Genomic DNA, 18,799 nt, shown 5'->3' with positions numbered 1-18,799 from the left:
AAGAAATGGGAGAAGAATGCAGCTCCAAGAAGATGGAGAAGTGACTGATGATGATGATCACCCTGCAGCTGAACCAGTTAACATGGTCCAAATAGGTGAGGGAACAAAAGAAGTTGAGGCCAACGAAAAGGTGCTTGCTGAAGTATGGCAGACTGACTTGACCTATCGGAGGAAATCATGAAATCCTCAGGACCCTCAAACGTCAGAAGTTCCACAGGTTTTGTTGGAGGAAGAGCAAGTGAAATATGATGTATTAGCTCATCTGAAGAAAATTCCAGCATTGTTGAGTGTATATGATGCACTGAAAATGTCTCCAGAGCTTTGAAAGTCTTTAATATATGGCTTGTCCAAGCCTGAGGATTTCCTCAAAGAAATCGAGGGTAAAAATCAAGAGAAGACATCCACATGCATGGCTATGGTAACCTTTGGTGACAAAGACATGTGCGCTGAAATGACAGACCATAATCGGCCTTTGCTTATCATTGGGCTTATCCATGATGTGAAAATTTCTCGAATTCTAGTTGATGGAGGATTTGCGGTAAACCTCCTGCCTCGGAGGGCCTTAAACTTATTAGGGGTTCGAATTTCACAACTTCGCCTAAGTTGTTTGGCCATTCAAGGATTTAATCAGAATGAACAACGCCCAATGGGGAAGATTGAATTGCGGACCAAGTTTGGGGATATTGAAGAAAGCACTGAGTTCTTGGTCATTGATGTAGACACCTACAATGCTTTGCTTGAGAGACCATGGATGCATAATCATCATGCAGTTCCATCAACTTATCACGAATGTATCAAGTATCTGTTGCCTTCACCCAAAAAAGAGGGGACAATTGTGGCTGACAATGATCCATTTGGAGAAGTAGAGGCTTGTTATGCTGATGCTCGCTTCTATACAAAGACTTCACAAAGAAAGGGAAAAGATGTGAAGAAGTCTGAAGATACTCCAAATGTCAAAGATGCTCTAGAGTCTACTCTAGTTTCAACAAAAAGAACTTTTCGATATGTGCCAAAATCTGAAAGAAAACCGGGGGCAAAGGCTCTAGCCCTAATAAATGCAATTTTGGATCTCAAGGGTGAGTTCGCGTTGCCATTAAGGAGGACAGAATGCACCTATGTGGAGAAATATAATGAGATTGTGGTCCCTCCTAAAGGAAAAGGGTCGAAACCCATCATATTCCACTCACTTGGAGATGTTGAACAGAAAGTGGAAGTTGAACAAGTGCCAGAAGAAAACATCTCGCGTTTTGAGAAGCCTACCTTCAGTGCAGAAATTACACAGATGTTGGTAAAAGTTGGTTTAGATCCTGAAAAAATACCGGGGACAATGACACCCTTTGACTTTGCATTAACACCTTCGCAGAGGTAGGCTATCCAGCAAGGCGGTATTATCACCGCCAGGACAAAAGGGTTAGGCTATCAGGGGGATGAGGAAAAATTTCTAGTAAACATGACTATCACTCAAGATGTGTTAGAAGATGTTGACCAAGATGAAGCTCAACCTGCACCAACAGAATTTGAAGCAGGAGGCCAAGCCACCGTAGATGAAACAAACCAACCTTCGTTAGTGCAAATTTAAAGGAAGAAGAAGCTCAGCAATATATTTCCTTCTTAAGGGAGTGTCGTGACATATTCGCATGGAACTACAGTGAGATGCCTGGTCTTAATCCAGAGATTGCTGTCCATAAGCTTGCAATTCACCTTGTGAAACAGCCAGTTAAACAGCCTCAGAGGCGAACTCGACTAGAGCTTACAACCCAAATTGAAGCTGAAGTCGACAAGCTTATCAATGCAGGATTCATCAGGGAAGTCAAATATCCAACCTGGCTAGCAAATATAGTGCCGGTCAAGAAAAGAATGGTCAAATCAGGGTTTGCATTGATTTTCGTGATCTCAATGAGGCTTGTCCTAAAGATGACTTACCCTTGCCCATCACTGAACTTCTTGTAGATGCAACTACTGGATATGAAACCTTGTCTTTTATGGATGGATATTCAGGATACAATCAAATCCGAATGGCACCAGAAGATGAGGAAATGACTGCATTCAGGACTCCGAGAGGAGTCTTTTGCTATAAGGTAATGCCCTTTGGCCTGAAAAATGCTGGGGCCACGTATCAAAGGGCGATGACTGTAGTTTTTGGTGATATGCTCCATGACACTATGCATGTGGACAATAGATAACAGCCCTGGATGGTTTGTTAGGGGCACTGTTGGCATAACATGATGAGCATGAGAAAGAAAATGCCTTGTATTATTTGAGTTGTACTCTGGTTGTCGTACTCTGGGGCAGAAGTCAATTATTCTCCTATCGAAAAGACATGTCTTGCCTTGGTGTTCGCCTTGCAAAAACTAAAGCACTATGTCTTGGAATACGAAGTCAAGTTAATATCAAGAGCAGACCCTTTGAAATATATACTTTCACGGCCCATACTTTCATGGAAAATTGCAAAGTGGGCTGTAATTCTCCAACAATTCGCAATTGAAAATGTTCCTCAAAGAGCTGTAAAGGGGCAGGCTCTAGTAGATTTTTTGGCAGCACATCCTATACCTGATGACTCACCTCTAGTAACTGATTTACCAGATGAAGAGGTTATCCAAGTAGAAATTCAAAAAGGATGGGAGATGTATTTCGATGGAGCTTCAAGGAGTCCAGATGGCAAGAAGTAAGAAAATCCTAAAAACAATAAAGCTAGAATTGGAATTGTGCTTGTGACTCCTGACAATGCTATAATCACTCATTCTTTCGCCTTAAGTGAAGGATGGTCCAATAATGAGGCGTAATATGAAACTGTAATTGCTGGATTAGAATTGGCATTACAAATTCCTATTGAAGAACTCTCAATTTATGGAGATTCAGAACTGGTGGTAAAGCAACTCCGTGGAGAGTACATTGTTAAGAAAACAAGTCTCATCCCTTATCAGGAAAAGGCTGATGAATTGATTTCACAATTCAGGAAAACACATTTTCCACGTGTAGAGAAGAACAAATAGTGGAGCGGATTCACTAGCAAGTTTGGTTGCATCACTAACCCTACCAGATAGCAAAACAATTACTACCACAGTAGGCGAAAGAAGGGTGTTACAACCTTTAAAAGAGGTTTCTGACTTGGTTTCAATCTTGGTCGTTACCAGGAAAGGAGAAAGCGAGGAAGATTGGCGGGAACCATTCATAGCTTACCTTCAACATGGTAGGCTACTTGAAGATAAAGTAAAAAGAATTGAAGTGAGACGTAGGGTTACCAAATTCGTCCTGTGGAAAGATGGGTTATACAAAAGGTCTTTGGATGGAATGTACATGCGGTGTATAGCCAAGGAGCGTATTCAAGAGGTAATCGCAGAAATACACGCAGGTGTTTGTGGGGCACACCAAAGTGGTCCTAAATTACATATGTAGCTAAAACGGTTGGGATATTATAGGCCGACTATGATTGCAGATTGCGTAGATTATACTCGAAGATTCCAAGTCTGCCAATTCCATGGAAATTTTCTCCACCAACCCCCAGAGTCTTTACATTTAACAACTTGTTCTTGGCCATTTGTAGCATGGGGTATGGACATTATTGGTCCTTTTGTACCTCCATCTTCAGCAGGATATTGATACATCCTAGCTGCTACTGACTATTTCTCAAAATGGGCAGAGGCCGTGGCTTTAAGGATATAAAAAGCACAGTTGTCTCTGAGTTCATCCGAACCCATATCATTTACAGGTTCGGGATTCCAGAAAGTATCATCATGGATAATGGACAGCCGTTCAGGAGTGATGCTTTGAACAAGTTATTTGCCAAGTACAAAATCAAAAACAACCATTCATTAAGATATCATGCACCTGCCAATGGTTTGGCAGAAGCTTTCAACAAGACATTATGCAAAATTCTCAAGAAAATGGTGGATAAGAACAAAAGAGCTTGGCATGAAAAGTTACAAGAAGCTTTGTGGGCTTATCGGACTTCGCGCAGAACTCCTACTCAAGCAACCCCTTATTCGTTGGTTTTTGGAGGAGAAGCAGTGTTACCACTTGAGGTTCAAATATTATCATTGCGAGTGTCAATACAAGAGTCCTTAACAGAAGATGATAGTGCAAGAGTGAGGTTGGTTGAGCTCGAGACCCTAGATGAAAGAAGGTTGTATGCTCAATAGAATTTGGAGATCTACCAACAAAAGATGGCAAATGTGTTCAATAAAAGAGTGAGGCTCCGCTCCTTTAAAAAAGGAGACATGGTCCTAATGGTTAGAATACCTATAGTAGTCTCAGGAAGAACCAAAGGAAAGCTTGACCCCAAATGGGAAGGACCTTATGTGATTGAGAAGGTTTATTCTAATGGAGTCTATTTGTTGATAACGATGGTGACAGAATCATGCCCCCAACCAATGCAAGGTTTTTGAAGAGATATTACCCTTAAGGATGTGCACTAGGTTGAAAACCCGAAAGGGCGGCCTAGACAAAAGTTAGGGCGAAAAAAAAAAAAAAAAAAAAACCACCAACGGTATTGCATGTGGTTAAACTGCTAAAATTCCCCACCGAAATCTAAGGTGGTAAAACATTGGATACTCCTGGCACACAAGAGTATAAACTGTGTACGACCAAACATAAGTTGAAGACCACCAACAGTACTGTATATGGTTAAACTGCTAAAATACCCCACCAAAATCTAAGGTGATAAAACATTAGATACTCCTGACCCGCAAGAGTATAAATTGTGAACAGCTAAAAGAAGACAAATCAATGTATTGTATTGAGAAATTTCATATAACAAATAAATCTATCACTGAGCGAAATTTCATAAATACATTATGTTCGGATGAATAACAAAATAAAAGTGCATTAATTCATTAAGAGAAGCCTTAGCCCTTTCAAAAGCACGTTCCACAACACTGTGTTGTCCATTCTTCTTCTTGTGCTGGCTCAAAACATTCAAAGCAATTTGCACGTCTTCTTCTAATTTAGAAACACTCTCGGAAGCTTGTGCAAAATCATACATAAATGATGCATGTTCCGCTTGGGTGGATGACAATTCCTCTTCAAGTTATTTGAGTAACTCTTTGGTTTGAATGAATCTTTTGATTAAGACCCGCAATGTGCTCAGTCGATTTGATAATTGAAGCAGACAACTGTTCATGTTCGCCAGAAACTTTGTCGAAATGAAGCTTGTTCTCATAGTATTGGGCATCAAATTATGAGGTAGAAAAGTTTGAAGAATCTGCAAGTTGGGTTTTCAAAGCAAAGCATCCAAGGAATATCTTCACCTTCTCGTAAAAGGAGGTGAAGTCTACACCTAAACTCTGAGTGTCTTTTCCATGGTGCCTAAAAAAAAAAAAAACAAAGAGTTCAGTGAAGGCAAAATGTCATAATATAATGAAATTGACGAAAGCCCCTTGCCAAGGAATTAAGCCGTTGGGGTGACAGACACATTCACTGCCAAGGAATCAAGCCGTTGGGTTGAAGGACACATTCACCGCCAAGGAATCAAGCCGTTGGGGTGACGGACACATTCACTGCCAAGGAATCAAGCCGTTGGGTGACAGACATATTCACTGCCAAGGAATCAAGCCCTTGGGGTGAAGAACACATTCACTACCAAGGAATTAAGCCATTGGGGTGAAGGACACAATCACTGCCAACGAATCAAGCCATTGGGGTGAAATGACACAATCATTGCCAAGGATTCAAGCTATTCATTGCCATTAGACTGGAAGGGGAAATGATACCTGCAAACAAACTCTGACACCTTGCGTGTTGCCTGCAAAGGGGAAAAAGACATGAAACAATTAGTCATCATGATTCATACAATTAAAATTCACTTGCACGAATCACGAGGGGGCAAGGCTGATTCGATTTTCAAAAAAAGAAAAAGAAAAAAGTTTTGTTCAATTGGGCCAATTGTACAAGGGGCTGCTACTAATACAAAATAAAATAAAAGACAGCAGACTTTTAAAAAAAAAAAGAAAAAAAGTATGTTCTTATTTTTTTTTAGCAAAATCTGCTAAATAAAGAAATATATGCTGTTACACAAAAGGGTATAGCTGGTTTTTTCATTTTAAACATGAAAGGTCTTTGTTTGGGCTCATGGTTAGCACAACAAAAAAAAAAAAAGGGGCAGCAGCCAAAAAAAAAAATAGTAATAATTTAAAAATCTGCTTACTTGATTCTACTGTGAGTCAAAAAAAAAAGACCAAACAGGTTGCTGCTTAAAATCCTGCTAAAGTGAGTTGAAAAAAAAACCAAACAGATTGCTGCATTAAAAAAAATATATGGCAACAGCAGCAGAGAAGAAAAAAGATGCTATGGATAAAAGGCATATTGCATAGCTTCAAAAAAGAACTTGTTCTTTCTTGAAGAAAAGGAATCTTATGCCTTAAAAAATGTAGAGATAGAAGTCTTGTTAGGTCAAGGGATGCCACTGCATGCAAAATTTATGAGCGTGACATCCGTGAGGTTGGTATGGGTGTTAAAACTTTCTTCTGGCAGTAGCAAAAAAAAAAAAACTGACAGCAGGTTCTACACAGGTTCACGTGGGCTACAAAAAAGGTTCATGGAGAAGAAAATTTTTGTTGGAAGGTAAAAAAGAGAGGAGGTTTCAGATTCTAAAACAACAAAAAATAAAACAGAGGCTGATGCTGTAAAAAAAAAAAGAACCTGCTTGTATCATTCTCTTAGGTTTGTTGTCTAGCGAAAATGGGCTCTCTTTATTCATATCTAGGCCATATCTGCTAATGACAGCAGGTTATACACATGGGTTTCTATGTGCTATAAAAAGGGTTCATGGAGAAGAAAATTTCTGCTGGAAGGTAAAAAAAAGAGGAGGTTTCAGATTCTAAAAAAACAAAACAGAGGCTGATGCTGTTAAAAAAAAAGAACCTGCTTGTATCATTCTCTTAGGTTTGTTGTCTAGCAAAAATGGGCTCTCTTTATTCATATCTAGGCCATATCTGCTAATGACAGCAGGTTATACACATGGGTTCATATGGGCTATAAAAAAAGGTTCATGGAGAAGAAAATTTCTGCTGGAAGGTAAAAAAAGAGGAGGTTTCAGATTCTAAAACAATAACAAAAAAAAAAACAGAGGCTGATGCTGTTAAAAAAAAAAATGAAAAAAGAAGAAGAAGAAGAAGAAGAAGAAGAAGAAGAAGAAGAAGAAGAAGAAGAAAGACAAACAAAAGAAGGAAAGCATACCTGATATGAAGGGACAAATTCTGCTTGAAATATGCTGGAAAGATAAAGGGTTCGTTTGGTTTGTATTTCTGAAAAATTTTTGGGAAATTTTCTCTACAAATAAGTTTTTAAAAGTAATCAAACCAAACAAATTTTCCCAAAAAAATTTCTCAAAACTTATAAACCAAACAAGTTTTCCAAACAAATCTCTCTCTCACACATATCAAATGAATCACTTTTTCCAAAACTCTCTCTCAAAATAATTTTCCAAAACATCTTTTGAAAAAAACCAAACCAAACAACTTTTCGTACTTTTTATCTCTAAAACACATCTCTCAAACACAAACCAAACATACCCAAAGATTTTCTGCAAACAAAAATCTGCTGGAGGAAGAAAGCTGCAGGAAAAATATATATATATATGTTGTATGCATGAATAGGTGTTATATAAAGCAAAAAGTCTTGCTTAAGAAAAGAGATAGTGGTCTCTTAAAACACTCCAAAGAAGCAAGAGTTCATATAGGATTAGAAATCCTAGTCAATGCCAATCCATCCTATTTCATTTAGACAAACTCCTAAAATATATTGTTAGAATTTCCCATCTTTACCTTCACCTACTCCACTACACACTCCACTTCACCTACCTCCACTTCACCAGACACTCCACTTCACCTAACCCACTATCACCTCCACTACACCTACTACCACATTTTCTTCTATATATAGATTGTATAGGAATTGTAATTAATCAATCTTGTAATACTACATCAAGACAATCAATCAATAATACATACATTTTAACATGGTATCAGAGCTATAAGATTTAGGCCTATACTCCTTTCTTTCCGGCGGGCAGCCGGCCGACAACCTTGCCTTCGCTGCCCGCGGGAGTTTTTCAACACATCACAAACACATACCAGAATCGAAGTCCGATCTCCTTTGCCGGTCGATTTTTCGAGTTCAGAATCGAAGCTCGCTGCTTGATCGCACGCCGCTGCGGTCTGATCAAGATCCTCGCCTGAGATCCATGAGCCGGTCGATGTGCCGAGCCACTGCGACGTCCTTGCAGTCGGCTTTGGCGAGGTCTAGACAGAAGTCTCCCAAATCTCTCTCTCTCCACGTCGATGCCTTCATACCTGAAGGATGCCACAAGTTCCTCGTTGTCATGCTTACTTCTGCTGTCGTTGCCAAGACTGTTGGAATCCGGCGGTTTGGCCCTTATGAGGCCTTGCCTACTGTGGCTTCTGCTGCTGCCGCCGACTCCAATCACCTCCAGATGGATCTCTCTCCTTTTTTTCTGTCTCTCATCAAAGTGTGCTTGCTGCCGAGACCGACCTCTCGGACAAATGTGCAACGCACTGTAAAGTAGACACAATAATAATGAGCTAAGCCGTTTCTTTCCACCACCCACCTTTCTTTTTATTATTTTATTTCATCTTTCCATTCACACGGTTTCACCCCATGTGCCCCATGTGCACCATTCACAGCCCCATGTGCACCATTCATCTTCTTTATTTATTTTCTTTATTTATTTATTTATTTTTTTTTCATTCAAAACAAAAAAAAATAAAAAAAAATAATCATACTAATAAAAAAAAAAACAATAAAAAAAAAAATAAATAAATAAAATAAATCACACACCTTTGCAGGTTTTCAAAACCGTGGGCCCAACGCTCCACTTTCTTTCTTTTCTTTTATTTTCTTTATTTATTTATTTATTTTATTATTAAAAAAAAAAAAAAAAAAACAAAAAACAAACAAACAAACAAACAAACAAACAAACAAACACGGAGGAAGAAGACGAACTGCAAACTCATTTTATTCATATCGGGCCTCACCCCGATCACCATTTTACACACAAAAAAAAAAAAAAAAAAAAAAAAAAAAAAAAAAAATACAAACAAAACAACCACACCCACAGTGGGATTTTTTTTTCCCTTCTCTATTCTACTGCAGGTCTCTTCTTCTTACTTTTATCTTGGGTGTCCCGTGCCAGTCCGGTCTCCGTGTTTTCTTGTCCACCGAGCACGTTCACTCCCCCAAACTCCTCCACTGCAGCATATGGAGGACCTCCAAATCGGAACATCACGGTGGCCTTCCGCTTCAGCTCCTTATTTTCCGCCTTCAGCACACTTATCTCTGCTCGCGCATCCTTATACATGTGTTGGAGCAGAGCCAGTTGGGAGTTTAAATGCTGCACCTCATTTGTCCTACTCTGCAGCCGGTTCGACAGGTTTGTGACCGCCGTCATGCTTTCCACACATGCCTTCAGAGTATACTGATTAGCCTCAATATCAGTTTGCATCGCCATTTTTTGCTCCACCGACCGCATCGGAAAGTTCAATGGAGCAAAACCAGAGGTGTTTGGTTGCGGTTCACGGGACACCGCACCAGTTATCTCTCTTGTGGACTCGTTGAGGTCGGGAAAGAGAGTAAGCAGAGGGCGGGACGAAGAGGCCATTTTCTCAGACAACAGAGTGTTACAGAATATCTCTCAGAAATCTCTCTCAGAAACTCTCAGAATATCTCTCGCAAGTTTTTTGTCTCCGCCTCTGCCTCAGCCTCAGCCTTCGTCTTATAGCCGAGGCAGCCACGCGCATTGCGCGCCTCTTGCCACCAGCCGACAAACGGGCACGCAAGCCAAGGCGCCCACGTGCCTCGCCATCATGTCCGGCACACCTTTTGATGAATTGGGCACGCCTTTTGATGGCACGCCTTTTTATGGATTGGGCACGCCTTTTGATGGCACGCCTTTTTGAAAAATTGGGCGCACCTTTTGAGGATGCGATTTTTTAAGGAGTCCGACAAGACTCTGTAAACTGTCCCGACATTGATTCCGGTTAGCTCCTTTATGGGTCCGACAAGACTCTGTAAACTGTCCCGACATTGATTCCGGTTAGCTCCTTTATGGGTCCGACAAGACTCTGTAAACTGTCCCGACATAGATTCCGGTTAGTTTCTACAAGGGTCCAGCAAGACTCCGTAAACTGTCACAACATTGTCTTCTACAACGGTCCGACATGACCCCATAAACTGTCTTCTACATCGGTCTGACACCACCATACAGTGTCCTCTACAACGTTATGACACCCCATACAGTGTCTTCACCAACGGTCTGACACGACCATACAGTGTCTCCTATCCTTTTTTATTTTTATGTATTTTCTTGTTTTGTTACTCTCTCCAAACTCAAGTTGGTTAGTTTCTCTCCTCCTTGAGTTTGCGGGGGGCTGTTAGAATTTCCCATCTTTACCTTCACCTACTCCACTACACACTCCACTTCACCTACCTCCACTTCACCACACACTCCACTTCACCTAACCCACTATCACCTCCACTACACCTACTACCACATTTTCTTCTATATATAGATTGTATAGGAATTGTAATTAATCAATCTTGTAATACTACATCAAGACAATCAATCAATAATACATACATTTTAACATATATATATATATATATCTGCTGTAAAAAAAAAATCTGATCCTTAAAAAAGTGTGGCAAGTTGGAGGCCCACAAGAGAAAAAGCCCAATTAAATCTTTGCCCTTACCCATCAATATCCATGATGGCCTAGAAAAAAAATATGCTTAAAAAAAAAAAAAAAAGGCAAGTTGGAGGCCCACAAACGAAAAAGCCCATTTAAATCTTGGCCCTTACCCATCAATATCCATGATGGCCTAAAAAAAATCTGCTGTAAAAACGAAGTGGTGGCAAGCAAGAGGCCCACCAAAGGAAAGGTCCAATTAAATCTTGGACCTTACTCGTGACCCTTAAAAAAAAAGGAAAAAAAAAAATCAAATCCACAAAATGGACCCATGCAACAAAAGTATAAGGGCCCATGAAAAAAAAAGGAACCCATGGACTATAAAAGGCAATTAACCCTTTATTATTATTATTATTATTATTTTTTTTTTAAAAAAGGGATCAAGTCCACAAAAAGGACCCATGCAACAAAAGTAAAAGGGCCCATAAAAAAAAAAAATAAAAAAATAAAAAAAGGAGCCCATGGACTATAAGGAGCAGTCAACCCCCCCCCCCCCCCAAAAAAAAAAAAGGCTGGGGACCAAAGCAAAGAAATAATTCCATCCACGACCTAAAGATTATCCAGATAAAAGTACCAATTGTTGTGACTCGCACAGTTAAGAAAATTCACTTGTGCAAGTCACGAGGGGCATTTTTTGGTACATAAATTTCAACTAAATTTATGACACGTATAGAGCCTATGATAGGAAGGTTGTAGGTAATCACTTCCTAAAAAGATCAATATGATCCATTGAAGTGCATAAATAAAACGACGTATCTCACGACGTTATTCAAGATGCTCAAGTGACACGTGGAGCCTACGAAAGATGGCACCTATAGAGCCTACAACAAGGACACCACACAGGATGAAACCCTAAGGATCAATTCGATTAATCAGATGTATGATTCAAAATTCAAATGGCGCTATTATTCAATTTTAAATTCAAATTGAGGGTGAGGCATTCTTATCACTTGGATGGCCCTTTATAAATATGAGGACCATCACATAAGACCGAGGATTAGAAAATCAGAAGTGTGAATTTTAGAGAGAGAGAGAAAGAAATCAGGAGCTAAAGAAGTCGTTACAAGAAAGAAGAAAAGAAGCCTAGAGAACTCAAGAACCTACACTACAAACACAGAATGGCGATGAATAGGTAAAGGGTTCCAAACCTAAGAATTGTACTTTGTTTTCAAGGGTTCAAAATCCATAACAATTTCAATAAAGTATTTATTTGTCTTAAATTGTTTTCTGTTAGTTATTTAGTTCTTCATTAATCGGAGGTTTCATTTATATAAAATGTGTAATTAACGATCTGAAATACAGATTGGAAATAGGAACCTGATATTCAAATAATCAACACTGTTTAGTCCAAAAACTAAACAGTGAACATTTGTATCATAAAATTTTGAAATGTGTTGAAACATTTCATGTTTCAAAATTTGTGTCTATAGGCCTGTCCCTTTAATTTAATTTATTTTTTTGCAGGGGACACACGTGTCCAAATCTGAACTCGCCATGGACACGGTGAGAAGAGTAAATGAAAGGGAAACGAGTACAAACCTGGTCGGTGACGATCCAAAGCCCTTCAACCTCGACTTCGACGATTCGGAGCTCCATTCGACTTCGACGATCTAGAGCCCCCTTCGACTTTAACGAGCTCTCTCTCGCCTTTGCCTTCTCAAAGCTCTCTCTCTCTCGCCTTCTCTCTCCCTCGCGATCACGATCGAGATCGTCTTCCTCTCTCTTGCTTCTGATTGCGATCGTCTCCCTCTCTCTCGCTTCTGTCTTGCTTCTGTCTCCCACTCTCTCGGTTTTCTTCCGTCTTTGTCTTCTTGTCTTGATTCATATATAATATATATAACTATTATATAATAACTATTGAATATATAATATATATAACTAATAACTATTATTATTATATATTATATAACATAAATATACTTATAAGATAATGTATAATACATATTATAAGATAACATATACTTATACATATTAATAAACAAAAAAATAAATACATGTATGTAAAATAAAATAAAAAAAATTAATTGGGACAAATTATTTAAAAAATATAATAAATAAATAAAATAATTAATATGTATTAAAATAAAAATATTTATAAAAAAAATTAAAAAATTTGCCGTGTCTCCTGCCGTGTCCGTGTCTCCATTTTTTAGAAATTACTGTGTCCCGTGTCCGTGTCCGTGTTCGTGTCCGTGCTTCATTGTGTGCAAGCAATGAACTCATCAATTCCTAAACCGTTGATGTTGTGATATCTTTTAATTTCTTAATTGCAGTGACAACATTTTCATACATCTCATTCTTGGGCAAAACTATTAACTAATAAGAAATTTCTCAATGATCTTTTGACTAGAATTTTCTGCGCTAGATGATTTCATTTGGTTAACAATTTTCGTAATTCTTGTAAAAAAAATTTCATATCTTCTGATTCCTTCATTCATAGATTCTCCAGTTCTTTTCTCAGTGATTGAAGCAGTCACCTTGGTACCCCCTTCAAATTCTTTCTGTAAAATCTCCAAAGCTTCCTTCGCTTTGGTGGCATTTATGGTTATTGGAAAAATTGCATCTAATACTCTTTGTTGAATGTAGAGTAATTTTATTCTTGGAAAGATTGCTATTTTTCTTTAGTTAGGTAGTTCTCATGACTGCATGACCCTTTATGAGTGAGGGGAATCGAAGGCCAGGGAAAGTTTTTTGGCAACAGGGGATCGTTTCTCACCCTGATCTACCTACCCTATGTATTTGAGGGGGAGGCTGGAACTGAAAAAGACTTGATTTGCATTGTCATGCGATTCTCATTCAACATTGTCTTTCGATTATTTGAGATATGCTTCATTCTTGGCTTGATGTAGCCAACCTAAACAATATTTCATAAATTTTGAGACAACAAAGTCTCTGAAAACACTTGGTGTCTAGTGCTTTGCTTGTCACCACAAACGAGATGATGTTATTTGGTGCATTTAACTATAGAATTGGATACCATCATGATTTGGATAAGAATTTTGTCAGCCTTTAAGATTTTGTTATTGTACTCCCACTAGTAGTAAGAGTAAAAATGTCTTTGCTTTTGGTAAGATTATGAACTTTGTCCATCCATATATGAACCTGATTAAAAGTTACTTCTTCTCGGTCTTTGGTGAATTACTGGTGTTATGAAAGAAAAAGATCAAATCCTACTTCAAACTTGTGGATGCAATTGGCTTTGCTCCTCTCTTGGTGCCTGTGTTTCATGTTTTGTGTTGGTTTTTGCTTGTATTGTAACTTTAGACGATGTGGGGCAACTTTAAAAAAGAGATTGGGCATCTATGATGATTAGTACATATTGGGAGTTTCAACCAATTGGTCTGAATTATTTTAAGAATTTACGTGATGATCTCAAGAATGTGTGTTGGCTTGCTCAATCTGATCAGCAACAGGGGTTAGTTTAGTTTAGTATAATGTTATCATCATATCTATAAAATAATCAATTGTGAAAGGATATTGCTAAATTCTTGTCCTTTTTATGTATAACTCTCTATCCATATAGCCAACTTGCTGATTCAGTACACAGGTGATGGGCAAGGCTCACATTTTATGAGAGAGGACTGTTTGTATTCAACTGAAAAATAATGAATTTTGGATGGATACAATATATTTAAATTACAGCCACACCACAAAAAAGGCCGATATATTGAATTTTTGGTGATATTTATTCTCGTCCGATATGGCCAATAATTTCAATATAAAAGATGTTGCTTACATGACATTTTATGCTCAAAGCCATATGTTTATTAGTTTTGAAGAGTGGATTGCTAGAGATGATTTTATGTGCCAAAAATTTATTCTACATGATAATTTGAAAATAAACATATTCACTTCTTTCCCAAGCTTTTCATTTCAGTTATGAAAAAGTGGGGTTGTAAAATGAATCATGTTACTTGACCTCGACTGTTGTTTTAATACATTTTGAAGTTAATTATTTTTTCAAGCTTGCTTGAACTCAACTCATAAGTTTATACTTCATACTCACTAGAAATCAAACCAAACCAAACCAAGCCTTAAGTTCCATCAAATGGGGTCGGCTCACACTTACTAGAAATATATAAAAATAAATAAATAAATAAAGCTGCTTGAGTTCTGCTCTATTGAAACTTGTTTGAGATCAATTTGAAAGATAAATAAATTAAGCTTAGACGCCTTTTGAAACTTACTGCCTTAGATGTAAGTACGTGTCAAAATTAGACAAAAGGGATTGTATGTATAGCCGATTGTCTTAATTTTTCTATCATTACAAAGTAGATCCTCCTCTCCTTCATGAATTCATGTGGAAGAGTAAACTTGTTACAAGTTTGTAGAATTTGTTCTATTTGATTGTGCTTTTTGCTTGTATTTTTTTATTCCCCAGAAAACACAGTGCAGGAATGATATCATTCCCCGACATAGTTGGAAAATATTAGTTTGTGTTTACTACCTGGAGGTTGGGGAATTCTTTCTTATCGTGGGATTCTTTGTTGCATTGAGTTGTTTATTTCTTCTTGTTAATGAGCTATTTTTTGTGATTATTGTTGGATTGCTAGCCATGTATTGTTGAACTATAATTGTTTTGTGTACTTTTTTGTATATTCGATCATCAGCAGGAACGATTTTATAATTCTTGCCAATCTTTCTGGCTAGCATCAATTATAGTCGAGTCTGGAATGATCCGTAATTGAATATTCTCACTTGGATATTAATACTACTACCCACAAAGTTTTCTCACCTTCAAAATTATTCATGGTTAGGAAATGAGTTGATGCATCACCATACATGATGATGAAGATGCATTGTGATCTTCTATAAGCATTTTGCTATTGATCCTAACCAATAGCCTTTTGCGATGTGGGGTGACAACAGAAAAGAAAAGAAAAGAAAAAATATATTAGCTTCACTATTTCTTAACTTCACCAACATCCCTCTGTGCATTGTATGCTTCTCAGCAGTTTCTTTCAAGGTTTTAGGTCTCACATGAAAACAGTATGCGTCCTCACCTTGGGGTGGTGGCTTCTGTTTGATTCAGAGTTGACATTTAAGTACATAAATGAGGATGATGGTTATTATTGCAGTTATTGGCATGATAATTTATAGTTTGAGCCATGGAGGTTGAAAAGCACTCTGACAATGGTTTCTCACTGTTAATGACACATTGATGATGATGATTTGGGCTGTTTGAACTCAGAAGTACTTCACAAAAGAGACCATCTGTGCCAACTTCGAACTGTATTTTCTCTTTCACACTTTTTTTTTTTTTGGTTTGGGATTTCTGTTACTTATCAAAATCGATTGTGTTTGAATATCATGTGCTGAATTGATTTTTATTCGATAGCTGATGTTCAAACAAACCTTGTGGAATGAAAGCTCCCTTGTTAGACAGATGAAGGTATCATATACACAAGCTAGCACATGTTATAATCTACGACCAACAACCTTCAAGATGATTTGGGATACCTATTGGGATCTTTGGTTCCGGAGAGGCCCTAGTTTGTTTTTTTTTTTTTGTTTTGACACAATGTGTTATGCAATAATTTTTCATGTAAAATGTTTTAGGTAGATATCTAATCTAATATATAATGTTCCTAAAAGCTTTTGCAATAAAATGTTCACTTTTAGGGACGAAAATATGTCTTTGATAAAACGGTAGTATTTGTTAATAAAGCATGCACAAAGAGGCAAATATTGGTGCTTTGTTTTGCATAGTTTAGTGGTACGACAAAATTTGTAGTTTAGTAAATTAAAAAAAAAATAAGAAAGATCTAGCAAATTTCACTTTTCATCGTAGGACTTTGTAACAATTGAATCCTAATATTTTATTGCGGTTCTCTTGTCATTTCTATTTAAATTTTGAACAAAAAGTGTTCACGTACGGATGATGTGAGCATATTTAAGGGGTACTAGAAAAAAAATTATTAAGTGAGTGATTAAAGTAAATTTGAATAGATCTAGGTTGTAGTCGAAGTGGTCATGAATAGAATAGGGTACTTAGGTATTATGGTGAGATTTCAAATTTGAGTATATGAAAAGACATTAACTTGTGTTGTAATTTAATTACTAATATAAATTTGAATGAGAAGCGTATTTGCTCATTCTAATTTTGAACTCATTCTAATTTTGAACGAGGGACGGGAGGATTGTATTGAATTATGGAATGGTCTGATGAGTCAATTGTTGCAGTTAAAAGGTGATGGTTCAATGGATTGATCCGATGACTCAATTGTTGCATTTAAAAGGTGATGGTTCAAAGATAGGTAAGAGTGAAATATTGAGCTTAAAAAGTGCAATTTATCTAAAAACAAAAAGAAAATAAAAGAGTATAAAGCGCAAATATGATGATGACTATTTGACATTTTTAGTGTTTGAGTTTTCGGTAGCATGTTGAAGATTATAATGGTTAAATTTGTGACATCAAAAGTTGATATGTAATATGTCATTGTTTGTACCCAAAACGGCACGGTTAATGGGAGGCCGCCGTGTAGCATTACTTTCCAGCATAGAGGGAAGCCATAAAGCCCAAGTTGCTGTGCAAGGTTATGTATGTAACAATTATAAAATAAATTTGAATAAGATGAAGATAACTCACCTATGTGATCCTACAAAGGGAGGAGTTAGATATTGGATGGTAATGTTTTCCTGCCCCGCTCTCGTTGCACCTTACACCGGTCTTTTGCTCCCCCTATATCATTCTATCCCTCCCCACCCCAATTTTATGTATTAAATGTATTTATATATATAATTAATTTTTTTAATATAATAAGATTAAATCATTAAAATATTACACTTAACATTCATTTTTATTTATTTATTGTTTTATGTCTTTTAACTCTTATTAATTATAAATCATTATCCATAATATATTATATTATTTTTAATTTTTATTAATTTTCTTAATTTTAAAATAGGATTTAGGGTCCAGCAACTTTACATTTTCTTTATCTCAAACAAATATTTTCTGTAACTTATCTTCCGTAGCTTTGTTCCAAATAACTTCTTATTTTTATTTTTATTTTTTTATCATCAAAGGTAATGTTTATTTGTTTTTTTTTAAGTTTTATCATTTTTTATTCCAGCTGTATGAGGACAGTCTAGCACTCTAACATGTAGGAAATAGATAAGTTTTCATTTGGTTTAAAAAGTTAAATTGGAACATTTTGCTCTCATTCATATACAAAAACTATCTTCATTCTTTAATTGTCGATTTTTTTTTCCCATCAATAATGATATCATTGTAAATTAAATTAAAAGAAACATTTTAAGAGTTTTGTAACATTTGTTTTGGGATTTTTTTTAGGATCCTTGTATTAAGATTTTATAGCATAAAAGATATTAAATATTTTCATTATGTCTAAAGTTTCTCAATATCGATTCAGAGAAATTTCGATCTTAGAGAATTTTTCTGGACTTTTCAAAGAATTTCTCTAAGTTCAAACCAAAGAAAATTGAAATTTCTCTAAGTTCAAACCAAAAGAAAATTGAATGTAGCATTTGGTAGAGTTTTTTAAATATGATTTCAGAATATGAGCTATATTTTGAGTTTGTGAGTTTTGAAATTATGATTTGAGTGCGGAGAATATGTTTGGTGAATGAGTTTTCAAGAGTGTTTTGGATTGAATAGGAAATTTTTGATGTGACATATGATATTTGATACAAAAATTTACAACTCATAACCAAACACATAACTCAAAATTTTATTTCAAACTCATAAAAAAAATTTAAAAATTTTGAATTTTTTATTTATTAAAAATATAAAAAATAACAGGTGTCAATTGTAAAAAAATAAAAATAAAAAAAATAAATAAAAAATTGCACTGTATCAGTCAATCGGCCAGACATTCGGGAGGACGACCGGTTAGCCCAAATTTTCTCGGCTTCGACCGAGTTTTCAAAAGTAGATGTGAAATTAATTTTTGAAAACGGTAACCAAAAATCACGCGCAAATTAAGAGGTAGAAATACATTTTGAAAACTCTTCCAAATAGAGTAAATTTCTCTAGCTTTGTTCACAGAGAATTGAAATTTCTCTAGCTCTGTTCACAGAGAATTTCTATGGTTTTGTTCACAAATTTCTCTGTGTTTGTTCACAATTTTAAACCA

The 18,799-nt window shown here is 36.7% G+C and overlaps 2 protein-coding genes across 5 annotated transcripts in view; both read left to right on the top strand.

The window, feature by feature from the left end:
* The window catches only part of LOC114268469 (Acyl-CoA N-acyltransferases (NAT) superfamily protein), a 47,409-nt gene extending 31,324 nt beyond the window's left edge, over positions 1-16,085 (top strand). Inside the window, exon 2 of one of the 4 annotated variants that reach the window (XM_028209649.2) lies at positions 12,165-16,085. The gene's annotated coding sequence lies outside the window, so the exon portion shown is untranslated. The remainder of the gene's footprint in view (positions 1-12,164) is intronic. The other 3 variants (XM_028209650.2, XM_082922473.1, XM_082922474.1) reach the window with 3 other exon arrangements.
* Positions 1,451-4,139, top strand: LOC145822284 (uncharacterized). Its single transcript, XM_082918909.1, has 8 exons — positions 1,451-1,563; positions 1,650-1,809; positions 1,902-2,078; positions 2,180-2,195; positions 2,293-2,665; positions 3,135-3,330; positions 3,420-3,550; positions 3,641-4,139. The coding sequence occupies exons 1-8, from the start codon at positions 1,451-1,453 to the stop codon at positions 4,137-4,139; spliced, it is 1,665 nt and encodes a 554-aa protein (XP_082775035.1).
* Positions 16,086-18,799: the final 2,714 nt, after the last annotated feature.

Source organism: Camellia sinensis, chromosome 3 (genome assembly GCF_055761805.1).
Source record: "Camellia sinensis isolate YWXY chromosome 3, ASM5576180v1, whole genome shotgun sequence".
In the NCBI taxonomy this organism is placed as follows: domain Eukaryota; kingdom Viridiplantae; phylum Streptophyta; class Magnoliopsida; order Ericales; family Theaceae; genus Camellia; species Camellia sinensis.
This window is presented reverse-complemented; position numbering and strand designations above follow the sequence as displayed.

Coding starts and splice junctions, on each gene's coding strand:
- LOC145822284 (XM_082918909.1), top strand. CDS start 1,451: ATGACTATCACTCAAGATGTGTTAGAAGATGTTGACCAAGATGAAGCT. Junction 1,810..1,901: donor ATGCAGGATTCATCAGGGAA/GTCAAATATCCA, acceptor GATCTCAATGAG/GCTTGTCCTAAAGATGACTT. Junction 2,666..3,134: donor AGGAGTCCAGATGGCAAGAA/GTAAGAAAATCC, acceptor GGTCGTTACCAG/GAAAGGAGAAAGCGAGGAAG.